Here is a 14809-nt window from a genome sequence, read left to right as displayed (position 1 = left end):
GGCTGACACCATGAAATAAGCTCTGGATGTTATTGTAATCATGGCCGTTGCACTTATGCCACATACACCCACTGGTCACTTAATTATGCAAGCTGTTCATGCAAACAGCCAATCAATCAATCAACGGTGAGGCAGCAACTCGGTGCATGGAGGCACGCTGACGTGCTACAGCGGACTTGCATGAGAGCCAGCATCAGAATGGGGTACAAGGAAGGGGACTCGAGTGACTTTGAACCTACCGGGGTCGTTGGTGCCAGATGGCCTGTAGGTCTGAGTATTTGACAAACTTCTGATGGACCGGGATTTTCACACACCACCCTTTCAAGGGTTCGGGTCACAGGGGGGAAAAACGATTTCCAGCCAGCGGCAGTTGTGCGGAGGAAAATGCCTTCTTGACATCAGAGGTCAGACGGTCGGAGACCATCAAGAGGCAACAAGAACTCAAACGAACCGCTGGGGACGACCACAGTCTGCTGCGTAGCAACTCTTGGGTGTCTGGCACTTGCAAGTACCTTTCAATGTGTGCCACCAGTATCAACAAGAACCTTGATCATATCGATCTTGTGTTGGACGTTACTCCTCGTAGTTTGTAATTTTAAGACTTGTTTGAATTGATTCTACGGTTAACCAGATGGTTTCATTCCCGAGAACTCTCTTGTCCGTGGTGATCTTGCAGTAAAGATATGGTGTTGTGATGCTGCCAAATGTCTCGTTGTGAACTCGTTCTCTCTCTCTCTCTCTCTCTCTCTCTCTCTCTCTCTCTCTCTCTCTCTCTCTCTCGCTGCTTTGTGGCTCCTCTAACAAGGCGCAAACCTCAAATCTGTTGCTGCTCTACTGTATGAACCCAAATAGTATCTTGAGCCTCACCTCATTTGTTGCTTGCAGACATAACCCCTTTCAGTACCACAGCAGAGTTTGCTCGAGTCCAGCAATAAACAAAGCACATTTTAGGCCTGTCATGTGTGTATAAATACTGTTTGGGGCGTTTGTATATCCCAAGCTGTAGAAAGGGGCCAGTGGAGGTTTTCAACAAAAATAGCAGTTTCATCTCACTGAAATGAACCGAGAGGATGTTATGGTACAGACTAACTTTAGAAACAGGAAGTCACTGTTTCTGTGTGTGTGTGTGTGTGCGTGTGTGTGTGTCTTTTTTTTCATCAGTGCTGCTGCAGAAAGCGCACAAAGAGAACGATGGTTGTGAAACATATATGCTATTACAGAAACCAGAAGTTTGTCTCCTGCCTATTTATAGCACCACAGGCTCTAATGAGAGGCAGGGAAGCAGACGCTGATCTTATTTTGAAGCTCTTCTGCATACTTGCAAAAATGTTGCAGATGTTCCTTTTGCTCTTTTTAAAAAAAAAAATATTTTTGTAGTTTTTTTAGAGGCCTGAATAGCAAACTCAGCAACAGCCTTGGTTAAAAAAAAAATCAAACCTAATGTAACGTTGAAACTAGCTTGTATTGTTTGTTTTTGCTAACACAGTGAGCGCAGCGTGTAAGATGATAGGAAGCAGTTGCGAGCTTTTGGAGAGTCTCTGTCTGGAGGTGGAAGAAACCCAATCGTACTTTGTGAGCACCTCACGCGGTGACCGAGCAGGTTTTGTGTCCCGTCATGTGTGTCTGCCTCAAGTCATGGCGACGGCGTCTCTGCAAAAGACGATCCAGAAAGTGAGCGAGCTGATGCGTGCCGTGTGTTAACTGCAACAGCGGACCATCGAGGCTGTTTTCACTGAGAAAGCAAGACCACAGGTGTTGTTTCTCTTTTCAGGGGAGAGCACTGACTTCCTGATTGTTTCCTCTCTCTCACGGGGCCGACCTTTTTTTAGTCTGCGCGTGTTTTCGTGACAATATTCAGAAACTACCATCATTTACTGTAAAAACCACGCAAGGTTTGGCTCTGCTGTTCTCATTCTGCGATTTTACTTCATCCGGTTCGACCTGTTGTTTCAGAACAAACAACAAAAAAAAAAATCTTCTGAGGCTCGAAATCCAGCGCTTAAAGCAAGACGCCCTGTGATTTCAAAGGCGACTCTGCCATTCAAGTATGTTTCAGGAATATTTGCGAGTGTCAAAGATTAAGCACTGTCTGACAGGTTGAGGCATCATTAAGCACCTCACAGGGCAGCATTCCAACACAGACGGTGAACTTTGATGAACTTGACCTGTGTCACGACAGATGTTGTTTCATTGTCTCATATTTGGACAAGTAACATCCAGCTGTGATTTATCTTAAAATGTAACTTTCTGTCTCAAATCTGCACAAATTATCATATATTGTAAGAAAACCCAAATTAAAAGAGGAATCGTTTATATTAGAGAGAATACCGTTGCGCACGTATTTTTTTTGTTCTCTCTGTCCAAGTCAGAAGCACTAATGGTTTCTGCAGGATAATAGTCCTGTAGGACCACCGCAGTGTGTATATGTAGACTGTTTTGTGTAGTTGCGGCGCCTTAAGCCAATGCAATAAAGCCGATTTAAAGACCAAACTACCTTCATACTTTCTAGAAACAAAGCCTTCCTGACCTGTACCTTGGTTTTTCTGTGTTGTCCCCATTAATGTGTACTTCAGCACTCCCGCCGTATTTTCCAGACTCACCCTCGCTAACGAATGTCCCTCCTCCACTCCTATTGTTTCTCTGTCCCGGGGGGGACCAAGGTGTCTCCTTCCACACTGTATCAATCCACACTTTCGCGTCTGTGCCGAAACCATCTACATCATGTTTATTGGCTTCTGGTGGCAGTTGCATTCACATGTGAAAATAGTATCAAGTTTTCCATTTGGTTGTGTATGTTGTGTCTTGCCATTGTGCATCACAGGGCTTCAGGCTGATGCTTCTTCAGTTCTAGTTGTCTGCTGCTTCTTTGTCTTATGGTTTCTGGGTCACAATGACTTGTGGCTACATGCTCTTTTGTGCTGTATGAGTGGTGTCTGTTAATATACACTGTATAGAATAAAATCCAGACAACGGGGCAAATAAAATGTACCTGTTTGTCTTTTTTTTTCCAACTTGAACTATACAAATTCTACCCTTTCTCAAGATCTTGTAACTTGTAACTGCCATTTAACGTTCTCTTTCTTTCTCTGTTTGCAGTGGAAGTGATCATCAGCAGCAAGAGCTCATCGCTCACACATGGGGACCACCCCATGGACCTAAGTGTGGCCCAACAGTTCCTCCATCCAAGCCCAGATTCTGCCATGCTGGCCCCCTGCTCCCCCTTTTTGCTGGGACCGCTCACTTCTCAACAGTGCTCCCAATTTGCTCAGCAGCAGCATTTGCAGGTGGGCAGAAACTGCGAGTGGACGAGCACGACGTGTGCGGGCTGTCTGTCAGCAGCCAGTGCCGCTAAGAGAGGTGAAAGCAGATTGACCACCTGCCGGTAACCACAAAAACAACCGTGCTGCCTTTGCAGCACATGAGAAAGGAGCAGGTTACAGGTTACAGTAAACGGACAACTGAAAGTGTACCAGTATAGTTCTTTTCAGTTCCTATTCTAACAAAAGGGGCTGTAGCAGTTGTCTGCCTTCTTTGCAGTGTTTTCAAGTGTCACTCATTCGCGTGTTTCTTCTTTTTGTCCCATCAGTATAAAGTTGAAAATCGGAAACGACAGATGGAGGACAAAAGGGAGAAGTTGCAACAGCTGATTCGAAAGAAAAAGGATGAGCAGAGTAAGTGTCACATGAGCTCTATGCTCTCATGTAATGTGGTAGTTTCCCATCAAAGATGGGCTCTTGATGTTCTCTGTCTGAGTCATAGCGTACTGAACATGCTATTCAAGAAAAGGGGATTTCCACAACATTCTCAGATTATAGGGAATTTAAACGCACATCACACTTTAGTGAAAAACAAAGCATTCGGCTCTTTTGAGCTTTGGAAACACTTCTAGAACCGGTTCCTTTGTCGTTAGGAGTGCACTTTAGAGTTGTCTTAATTGATCATAATAATTAGCTGTCGTCGGCCAGGCTTCCTGGCTCACTTTGTGACTGCATATGATGCAAACCACCATCTAATTTCTTGGCCGGCAGGTGCTGTTGCCAGTCCCCTAGTGAGACAGAAACTCCGGGAACACATCATTATGAAAAGCCAGCCCACCCATGACAGGGTGCCCCCTAACCACTGCGGCCCCGTGGCAGGATACAGGTGAGGAGGCCTCGTTCTCTGGCAGGTTGACGTAAACGAAAACAGATCATTATAAAGATCGACGCAGTCATTCGTCATTTGGCAGTCTGAATTTAGTCTCTTGCTGTCTGGTTGTCTGGCCTCCCCAGTCTTCCGACTCCAGACATGTCCCTGCAGCCACAGCCCACACCGTGTGACCAGAGGAAAGAGCTCGTCCTGCGCAGGACAGGTGAGATGCACCGCTGTGTTTGTGTGCACAACGGCGGTTCATACATTGTACTTTATGAACATATAATGTGCACTACCAGTCAGAATTTGGACACATGCTTCTGATTTAATGGTTTTGCTTTCCTTTTCATGGCTATTTGCATTGTAGATTGTCACTCAAGGCATCACAACTATGAATGAACACATATGTACTCTGTATTAAAGAAAAAAAAGTGTGAAATAACTCAAACAAATGTTATATTTTAGATGATCTAGAATAGCCACCCTTCATATCAAATATATATAACAGAACATATTTCTTTTTTTTTTTTTTTTGCCACATTAATCCACAACATATCTTGGTCATATGACGTCTTCAGTATGTATCTACATAGTAGTAAAGATCAAGAAGAATCAGGCGTGTCCAAAGTTTTGACTGTTTATATGTTCATGTAACGTGTTGCTGGAGATTCCTCCTTAAACGTCTGTGCCGCTTTGAATCGCTCCGACTGTACTTTCCTTTTGCTCCGGCCTCCACCTGAATAGCGTATGCAAAAAGTGAGGGAAGGAAAGAATGTACCCAGGAGTGTCCCCTCCGGTGAGGTGGAGGCAACTCATTACTGAGCATGTCCGCAGGGGTCAGAGAGAGAACAGAGAGTCATAAAAAAAAACAAGAGTAAGAGCGAGAAACAAAGCCGTTACATCACTTTAGCAGCGGTATGTGTAAAATGAACTGCGTGAGAGTCCAGGGCAACTCGCAGCTCGCATTGTTATGAAAAAGTGGGAGTGGTTTCACACGCTTGTCATTCAAAATTCCAGCATTTATTTTTGTTGCCCTTGAAGATTTAAGTCCAAGTATGCACACACCCACCAGTACTGTGTGGGCTCTGCACCAGCATAAAGATGCCTTTTTAAGAGCTCTGAGCGAGTGACTGATTGATTGTTGTGTTTGGACTCATCAGAGCCTGACCAATGAAAACACAGAACATCTTTGAGGCTTCATGAACGAGGCTGCGTGGTATTTGCTTGTTTTAGCTGCGTTCCAAAGAGCTTTTGGATTTGTTTGTTTGTCTTGTTTGTCGCGATAATCTCATCGAAGGAGACCTTCTCGCTACGACTTAATGAGGTGTTTAATATGTAGAAAATACTTTTAGATGACTTCAACCAAAAACGGAGCGTTGTTTGAGGTTTTTTGTTTTTGTTTGTGTGACATTGACGTTTGCCTTTGCCTGTGTTTAATGTGCATGTGCAGTTTCGGAGCCCACTCTCAAGTGGAAAATAAAGAAGCTCATCAGTACGAGACCAAACCCACTGCTGCGTAAGAGCAGTGCTCCTCCACATGTCAAACACAGAACGGAAACACTCGGTAGTGCCTCTACACTTCCATGCTTTTTGATTGTTGATATTTACATTGGGTTGTCTAACCCTTTGTTTTTTTTAATGTACTTACCATTGCATATCTGTTGACATACTATAACATTTGCAATGCGATGTCTGATATGTGTGTCTCGCCTCCATCGCCCAGACTCCTCCTCCAACTGCAGCACTCCGACTTCAGGGTGCAGCTCACCCAATGACAGCCGCCTGTCAGAGAGCAGCTCACTGGTCAATGAGGTGAGCCTGGTGCAGGCGCCGCTGCTTTGGCAACCGCTTCCTGTGTGTGCAAACTGATGTGGCTTCAGCAACACGGTCGGGACCATTGTATTGTCTAAATACAATGATTCCTTGTATCCATGTGTCAGTTCCATGCAAGTATGAAGCTTACAGTAGTTAAGGGTAGAGCAGAGGAGCCGTTGCATGAATGGTTCTTGTCTGCGTATTAGACGTGATGTCTTTGTTATCTCTGAGATGACGTCTTACATGCGCTTCCTGTCTCTGTTGGCATTGTGTCAATGGTAATGCGGTGTCCTGCGATGACATGTTGCACGTCCGCGTTGTTTTGTCATGTCCAAATAGGACTGAATGTTTCATTTTAGGGGGGGCTATGGATGGAATTTAGCGGCGAGCCAACTCCGGTACTGTGTATTGTGAACATGTGCACGAATGGACACTGTCTCGTCTAAATAAACAATAAACTAACCCTAAACTCAGGATGTATTTCAAAGCGAGCCTTCATTCACTTGCTTTTTGGATTTTCCTCTGTCGGAGTTGTTGTCGACGCCTCCTCTGAACGTAATGATGTGACGATGTGATGCTTCTTTAACTTTTGTTTTATTGTCACTGGTACCTCCAGACACACAGGTTGCTTCTGAAGGATGGTGGTTTGACTCCGTTCTCTCTGAGTCCCAACCAAAGCGCCGTGTCCAATATCACCGCTGGACTTCCTGCACAGGTGACCGACCAGTCACGATTTTCAAAGAGAAAAATGGGAACAGCCTAATTGATTCATTGAATGGTTTAGATGAGTTGATGAACAATGAATTAATGATTTTGTAACCCCCGCCCCCAGACTGATGTGCGAGTCGCCAGGCTATTGCCAGGATGCGCTCCACACCAAGTCTACATGTCTCTGGATGGCAGCAGTGCAGCCCTGGCTCATCAGCTACAGCCTGTGCTGATCCTGGAGCCTCACTCCAAGCTGCTCCACTCTCAGCTCCTCTCGTGTAAGTAGTGTACACGTCTTTTTACATGCAACAACACAAAGCGCAAGCCGGTTAGTTTATGGAAGAGCATCTCCTTTGCTCCCAGTTTTGAAATGAGAGCGATGATGTTTTAGGCACTGGGAGTGTAAAGTGAAAGTCATTTTTATCTGGTTACCTGCGATCAGACAGGAACTAATGACTTTCATATCTCTTGCCTTTCCTGTGAGTTGCACAGTTAATGGGCTTTTAGAATCTATAGTCAAAGCACCTTTGACACTCATTAACCGCTTATGTGTTGAGTTTCTCGTAAAAAGCTCTCTGGACCGCAGACCTCTTGTATCAGTTCCTGTGTGAAATTTCACAACTTGGATAATGACCTGTCTCTATAAATAGATAACTGCTATTTGTCTATACGTGAAGCTCATCCTTGGCCTTAACAGTTTTTCTTTTACAACAGTGCCATCTGCTGGATGTCTACTAAAAATGCTTTTTTTTTTCATTTGTGGCCAAATTGTTTTAACGCAATAATTCACAATTTCCCCCATCAAAGCAACAATACAATTTATAACGTTTAACACGCATTTTTTATTCCTTACATAAAATACATAGTTTAATCTTTCTTTCTTTTTCCCAGATCATGGTTTGCACTCGGTTCCTCTGCAGCAGAAGCAGCTTTTCCTTCACAGGAGGGAAGGCAACATTAGGTTGCCGTCACACAGACCCCTGGAGCGGACACGCTCTGAGCCTCCGCCTTACAGCCACTCGCCTCTTATTCTCCCCGCCGCCCATCACCTGCACGCCCAGCACCACCTGTCTCAGCAGTACCCCAAGAGTTTCCAGGAGAGGCTCAAGCAGAACGTACAGCTGAGCAAGGTAAGGCGAGGCAGGGATATGCAAAACCATCAGCATACTAAATATTTAGCTAGGTCTGCCAGGGTTTTCTTTCTATAATCAATTTCAACTAATAATATTTATATTTATTCTTTTATGAAAAAGCATATGAACTTTATAACTCTTGTAACTGTTTTATGAAGGAGTCAACCAATGATAATAATGATCCAACAACTGCAGATTCCATCAGAGGACATGGACCTGGAGGAGATCGGTTCTGGTTCTGGTTCTGGGCCCGGGTCAGTGTGCAGCTCAGAACACAGCTCACTGTGCGAGGACGGCTACCGCCGGAGACGCAGCACCGCCAGCTCGGACTCCGTTTACGACACGGAGTCCACCACCTCGTCTCGGGAGAGCCTGATCGAGCCCTCGCAGTCTCTCAGTCAGGTATAGAACCTCAGTGGGTCAGCAGAACGCGTCATTCACAACCCTCCCTGTACCCGCCCACCGCCTCAAAACCTTTCCATTCAAAGTCGCCTTTTCAGTGTGACTCCACTCTTCCATTTCTGTTTTTAGGTTTTACTCTAATTTATTAATTATTATTATTTATTCTTACCGTGTGTGACCTTGAGTGTCAGAAAGGCGCTTATAAATCAGATGTATTATTATTTATTATTATTATTGTTATTACATTGGAGTTTTTTGTTGAATACATTATGATCACTGAACAGGAGAACTTGCGTATTTAGGATACACAGTGTCTCGTTGCTTCCTGACGTTTCAACACAAGGGGGCGCTGTAGCTTTAGTTACGCATCCGAGATTAGAAATCAGTCACTATGGACAAAGTGGTTTTAGTTGGGTCAGTTTTGCTCTTGAGGGTGAAATAAAAATGATACTGAATTTCTGATATTCAACTGAAACAATACTTTCTTTTTCACCTCCCCCCGGGGTGGGACCCACAGAGGCAGGTGATCCTCAGGTCGGGTGTCCAGCTGGATCCCACCTGCGTACCCGCACTGATTTTAGCTCACCAGCCACTGGTTCGGACCCAGTCCTCCCCAGCGTCCACCACCGTGCCGCCCGCCTCACATCCGCCTGCCGCTGTGCCTTCATTGTCACTGTCCAGCCCTCTGGCAGACAGCCAGCTGCGCTTTACCACCGGTAGGCGACACTCATTTGTCTTCATCAGCAGGGAAACAGAGCACAAGCGGTGTCAACTGTCCACGCGTTTCAATTCCATTCATGAAAAGCCGCATTTTACGACGGTGACGCCGCCGGCCGATGGGACTGAAGCGCCTGTGTGTTTGTGTGCTAGGTCTGGTGTATGACGCTCAGATGCAGAAGCACCAGTGTACATGCGGGGACAACAGCCGCCACCCGGAGCACGCCGGAAGAGTCCAGAGCATCTGGTCCAGGCTGCAGGAACGAGGGCTCAGGGCTCAGTGCGAGGTATGACACACAAGCGCTCTGATGCCGCTCGCCCGACACTCGTCAGTCATCATCTCTCTTATTATTTCACGCTATACTTTTCCCGTGTGCTTGCAGCGTATCCGCAGCAGGAAGGCCACCGTGGAAGAGCTGCAGTCTGTCCATTCGGAGGAGCACGTGCTTCTGTTTGGCTCCAGCCCCTTCAACCGCCTCAAACTGGACAACCGCAAGTTGGCCGGTAATTACAGTTGACAGGCAGCGTCACGTATGAGAGTTGGCAACGGGAGCGGGCTCTCGCGTCATCCTTGCACTTGCGAGTGAGCTCAAACTGAGCTGCTTGTGCTTGTGTATCGGGGCTCAAGCTGGAATTGTGATTGTCAGGAAAAAAGCTGAACATCTTCACCTCGACTGGGCAACAGTCTGAGCGTAGCCATTGAAAACCTGCGATGCCATATCAGCCATTTGCTTTTGTTTTGTGCATCAGGATGGTTAATAGTTAATTCATCGCCACCAAATGTGTCTATGTAAATGTAGACGTAGAGTGCAATAAGATCCGGGGCGACACACTGAATTATGAATTTGCTTTGTTAAAAGGTCGCTTTTTTTTCACCTAAATGTCAAATGTTTTCAACAGGAATCTTACCGCAGCAGATGTTTGTGATGTTGCCATGTGGAGGAGTTGGTGTGAGTACCAAACACAAACACAAACACAGCTCTCTCTCTCTCTCTCTCTCTCTCTCTCTCTCAGCTGCATTGAAACACACAAGTCATTCATATGGGACATTTCCCATTTGTCTGATTGCATTTCTCAACAACCAACATGACCTGGTTGACTGGTTGATTGTTCCTCCGTTACATGTGGGTTTTGATGAAGAGAAGGTTGAAACCTTGCCCGAAGTAAAAGTCTGTACCTGTACTAATGTAGGACGTGGAAGAGTAGAGGGGAAACAAAGTGATGGCAGCTCGGAGGAGTGTGAGCCTGCGAAAGGGATTTTATTTGGAGGGACGTTGCACAGAAACAAGGAGCAAGAGTTAAAGAGAAGAAAGGAAGATGGAATGCGAGGGTTGGGTTGCGTTGGACAATGAAAGAGGCACGGCATACTGCGAGAGAAGCGTCATAGATTTAAGTAAAATCAGAAAATAATTTTCCATGAGAACCTGTTTCCAGCCACATTGAGGGAAGAGGAGCGGAAGGGGGAGGGGGGAGCGGGGGGTGTCAGTTGATAAGACCTCAGATCTGCTTGGATTTCCTGGCCCTTGGCTGCTCTGGTAAAGTGGGTTGATTGAAACAAGATGGTAAAGTCTGTGATAAACACAAATTCCTCTAATTTCATTCTTCCACCGTGGCTCTGGTCCAGCGTGGTCTGTGGGGACGTGAGGGACATGGATTAACATTAAAACAAAACAAAAACAAAGAAACAGGAGTGTTGTTGTTTTTTTTTAAAGAAAATATTTAGCAGCTTCAATGATGAATTTGTTTGATTAATTGATTTGTTTGCTAGTTGTTCAGTCCGTATTGACCGACGGCGGCGTGTCTGAACATCCAGTCAGATGTGGGGTTTCGCTGGATTTGCCAACATAACAGCCAATGAGGGATTCTAAATAAATAGCAAAGCAACTTTGTTACATCCTTAAACAAGCAATCACTTATTGGACACGACGTGTATCAACACCGTTCTTTTTCTTTCCGTCATCGCCCGCAGGTGGACGTGGATACCGTGTGGAATGAGCCTCACACATCAGCGGCGTCACGCATTGCTGCAGGATGTGTGACAGACCTGGCACTGAAAGTGGCTCAGGGAGAGCTGAAGGTGCGTCTCTGACCCGGAGCACCAGCATGAGCAAGTGACAAAGGCAGAGACTGAAACGCTTTGCCTTTGACTTGATGAAGAGCCAAATTCACAAGATGCCCTCTGCACACTCCCAGGCTCTTACTGTAGCAAGGTGTTTTCAGTTTGTCCTCTTCTTACAGAATGGCTTTGCTGTGGTGAGGCCCCCTGGACACCATGCAAACCACTCCTCCCCCCTGTGAGTACAAGACACGCACACGCACACACGCACGCACACACACACACACACACACACACACACACGAGGAGCCAGGAGGTCTCGAGAAAACGTCTCGGTGGATTTTTTTTTTTTTCCCAGATCAGCAAAACTTCTAAGGAAGAAAGAGTGAGCATGCATGCCTGTGTCTGTCTTCTCTTAATATATGTGTGTGTTTGCATTCAGCTTATCTGTGTGGGTGTGCATATGTGTGTCTGTCTTTGATAGCCAGCATTAGCCAAGAAGCCACATTCATCTGGGACTGTGGACTGTGTGAGTGTGTGTGTGTGTGTGTGTGTGTGTGTGTGTGTGTGTGTGTGCGCGTGTGTGTGTGCGCGCCCACGCTCAGAAGCACTTGGTAATTTATGGGACAATAATTACTTCTTTTAGATGAGCAGTTGAGGCTGCGTATGTCACACACGCACACACACACACACACACACACACACACACACACACACACGCATGCACAATTGCTCACAGTTTATGACCCTGCTGACACAGCCACTTCCAACATTCTTTCATTGTTTTTCATACATCAACACTTTTCATTTTTTCATACCTCGACTGCAGGCAGCGAGTGCCGCAGGCGGCGCCGCGCCACGTCCTGAATCCATTTACCTGAAATCAACTCACATGTCATGCCAGCACTTTGCAGCGTTATCTTTTGGAATGCAGAGTCAATTTTTACGATACGCCTGGTTTACCGCCCGTCACAAAATTTTCAATTCTCCGAGGTGAAAGAGTTTGCACACGCTGTTCTAATAAGATACGGCATTTTTGTTTGTCATCGGCGGAGGGATGGGAAAAACAACATGAAGCGGGAGATCTGTCTTCCTCTAAACATTTTTAACTCTTTGCTGCAATTGTTTGCCAGCCGAGCGCTCTATTTTTCTTAGTTAGCGTCGGCGCTCTCGATTTAAAATTTGAAGCCGTGACAGACTGGAGCGCGGGACGCGGCAGAACCGCTCACACATGTTTCTGTTTCTGCGGCTCAATGCGGTGATTTAGTTTTATTTTGCCAAAGATGTCCTGTTAAACACATGTGGCTGCCATTCTTTCCCTCCACGCATCCATAGGGGCTTCTGTTTCTTCAACTCCGTGGCAATTGCTGCCAAACAGCTTCAGCATAAACTCAACGCCAAAATCCTCATCGTGGACTGGGTGAGCAGCACCGGCATCACTGGTCCCCACATGGCCAGCAGTAAACAAACAAATACACACGTGTTTTGCCTGTTTATTTCTGTCATTTACAAGTTCCCAGAAGCAGAGCAGCCCTCTACAGAAGCCCTCCTATTTATTATTTAGGTTCTGTTATCGCTCGGCGCCACTCTGCTCGCCATATGCATGCGCGAATCAGCCTGCGCCGAGTCCTCCCCAGACACACTGTGCTCTCTGGCACACTGCAGGACCTCAGCCTGATTATGACCCGCTCTGTTACAATCTGTTGAAGAGCTGATTGAATATGCAGATTGGCAGATCCTGCTCTCAGGCGTGCCATACACGACCAGTCTAAAGTTAGGACACACCTTCTCATGCAAAGTGGTCGCAACGTTGTACACGGCAGATAGACGCCGAAGACATCAAATGTATGAGCGAGATCTATGTCGTTATTCAGCAAAGGAAAACATGTTGAGTAACTATAAATATGCTTTTTATGAAAGGCGGCTATTTTGAAGAATTTAAACATAAATCGTGTTTGAGTTATTTTACACTTTTATTGTTTCCTACATCACTCCATGTGTGTTCAGACGTAGTTTTGATGCCTTCAGTGAGGAACTGCAACGTCAATAGTCACGAGAATGAGAGAAAAGATGTTGTGTCCAAACTGTTGACTGGTCGTGCACCTTTTCTGCCTGTCATAATTAGAAATACGGTCGTTGAGTTGTGTTTTTTTCCTGCGTTTTGTGACAGCTGAGCTCACCATGTAAATTCCCAAACCCATTCAACATCTTTGCAGGACATTCACCATGGCAACGGCACCCAAGAAGCCTTTTACAACGACCCGAACGTGCTTTACATTTCTCTGCATCGATATGACGACGGAAACTTCTTTCCTGGCGGTGGACATCCCAGTGAGGTTGGCAGTTTGTTTGTTTTACAATGGTTATTGATGGCTGATGATTTTAATGGTTCCACGCGCTGCCAGACAAATGTATTATTTTCTGGTTACAGGGAAAATCTGATCCGAGAATTCTTAGCCTCGTAGCCTTCAGGCCAAACTGCATTATCAGAGCAGACAGGGCGAAAATCCACTGGTTTAAAAAAAAAAATTAATAATAATGTTTTTCTAAATCATGTCATGAAAAATCTGGTTGATGATCTCACTGAGCGCTGTTTCGTATGGGCTGTCTCTGCAAAAGTTAAATGAATCGTTCCAATGGATATTCCCGATGCCTCCCTGCAGAGTGCATGCGACGCCGTCTCATTGACTTCATATTGACAAGTCTTGTCAGCAGCAGCCTTTCGCGCCGCTCAGCGGTGCGCGTCCACGGCGATTTGCGCATTTAACGGAGGCCCGCACGGCGTTTCAGCGCAGCCTCAGGTTCCGCAACAGGATGTGTACGCTGACATTGGGCGCTCCTGCTTAAATGCAGGAAATTGAGAACCGCCTGCGGTCTTACCAGTAACCAAGTGTGATGACTATCTCTGGTGATACGAAGTGACCCCAACCCTCACTCGGCATCCACCGTCTGCACCCCCTGCCCTCCCTTCCTTGCCTTCCCGCCCCCCCCTCACCTCCACCCACAGAGTCCCACAATAATGAGAATGGAACTCACCAATGTTTTTCCATAAAAGGGGGAGCGGCGGGACATAAAACACTGCGCTGGCTTGGATGTGGCTTTGCCCTAAGAGGCCTCTCAACCTCTGTTGAGCTGTGCGGTAAACCTCCAGAGCCTCGCTGTCCACCATGTAGGCACACAACACACCATGGGGCGAGGGGTGTGATGTCATAGCCGGAGGAGAGCGTGAGGGCTGCGAAGGTCTAATCTGCACCAGCAACACTGGAAGCATGAAGGGGAGGAAGAGGACGGAGACGAGTGCAGGAGACGTGAACGTGTGTGTGTGTGTGTGTGTACAGTTATTTGTGTGTGTGTGTGTGTGTGTGTGCGGGTACATTACTAGTTGGCAGGGGACAGGAAGTCTCATGTGTTTTTCGTTTTGCCCTCCAAGCGTCCCATCCGCCGAGGGGAGGACGGAGACAGTGCGCTCTGCGATGCTCATCGCCAATCTTTCTAAATACGCTCTCACACCAGCTCACACGCACACACACACGCACACACACACGAGCGCACGCAGAGAAAATGCGACACCTTGTTGCCAAGTTCACGTCAGTCATCCCCCTCGGTCAGCCACTGACACTGAGACATTGAGTGTTGGTGATGCGCCCTCACCACTCGTAATGGCCGCGAGCGAGACTACAAAGGCAGCAGCGGGACTCCTCAGGCCTTCTTTCCCAGAAATATTTGAGCTCAAAGTGAGAAACCTCCTGCCATGTCGGGGGGAGCCGAGGTCAATTACAGAGCAGGGAAATATACGCTATTGGAAAAAAAAAAAGTGCAAGTTCAATTTTCTGACACTACAAAGTGA

General features: G+C 46.4%; 1 protein-coding gene across 1 annotated transcript in view; it reads left to right on the top strand.

Moving 5' to 3' along the window:
* LOC142880461 (histone deacetylase 7-like) overlaps window positions 1-14809 on the top strand; it is a 34592-nt gene that overhangs the window by 10886 nt on the left and 8897 nt on the right. The window contains exons 2-19 of the mRNA XM_076014406.1: window positions 3097-3284; window positions 3587-3671; window positions 4029-4143; window positions 4272-4351; window positions 5582-5698; window positions 5855-5943; window positions 6563-6661; window positions 6779-6932; window positions 7546-7784; window positions 7983-8189; window positions 8707-8905; window positions 9060-9193; window positions 9290-9410; window positions 9807-9856; window positions 10876-10983; window positions 11145-11200; window positions 12298-12382; window positions 13179-13298. Coding sequence (XP_075870521.1) covers window positions 3097-3284; window positions 3587-3671; window positions 4029-4143; window positions 4272-4351; window positions 5582-5698; window positions 5855-5943; window positions 6563-6661; window positions 6779-6932; window positions 7546-7784; window positions 7983-8189; window positions 8707-8905; window positions 9060-9193; window positions 9290-9410; window positions 9807-9856; window positions 10876-10983; window positions 11145-11200; window positions 12298-12382; window positions 13179-13298 — 2246 coding nt within the window. The remainder of the gene's footprint in view (window positions 1-3096; window positions 3285-3586; window positions 3672-4028; window positions 4144-4271; window positions 4352-5581; window positions 5699-5854; window positions 5944-6562; window positions 6662-6778; window positions 6933-7545; window positions 7785-7982; window positions 8190-8706; window positions 8906-9059; window positions 9194-9289; window positions 9411-9806; window positions 9857-10875; window positions 10984-11144; window positions 11201-12297; window positions 12383-13178; window positions 13299-14809) is intronic.

The sequence above is a fragment of the Nelusetta ayraudi genome, unplaced genomic scaffold (genome assembly GCF_046127955.1).
Source record: "Nelusetta ayraudi isolate G7.1 ecotype Tasmania unplaced genomic scaffold, CSIRO-AGI_Nayr_v1 ptg000168l, whole genome shotgun sequence".
In the NCBI taxonomy this organism is placed as follows: domain Eukaryota; kingdom Metazoa; phylum Chordata; class Actinopteri; order Tetraodontiformes; family Monacanthidae; genus Nelusetta; species Nelusetta ayraudi.
Note: the sequence above shows the minus strand (reverse complement) of the source record. Positions and strands in the feature narration are given on the sequence as shown.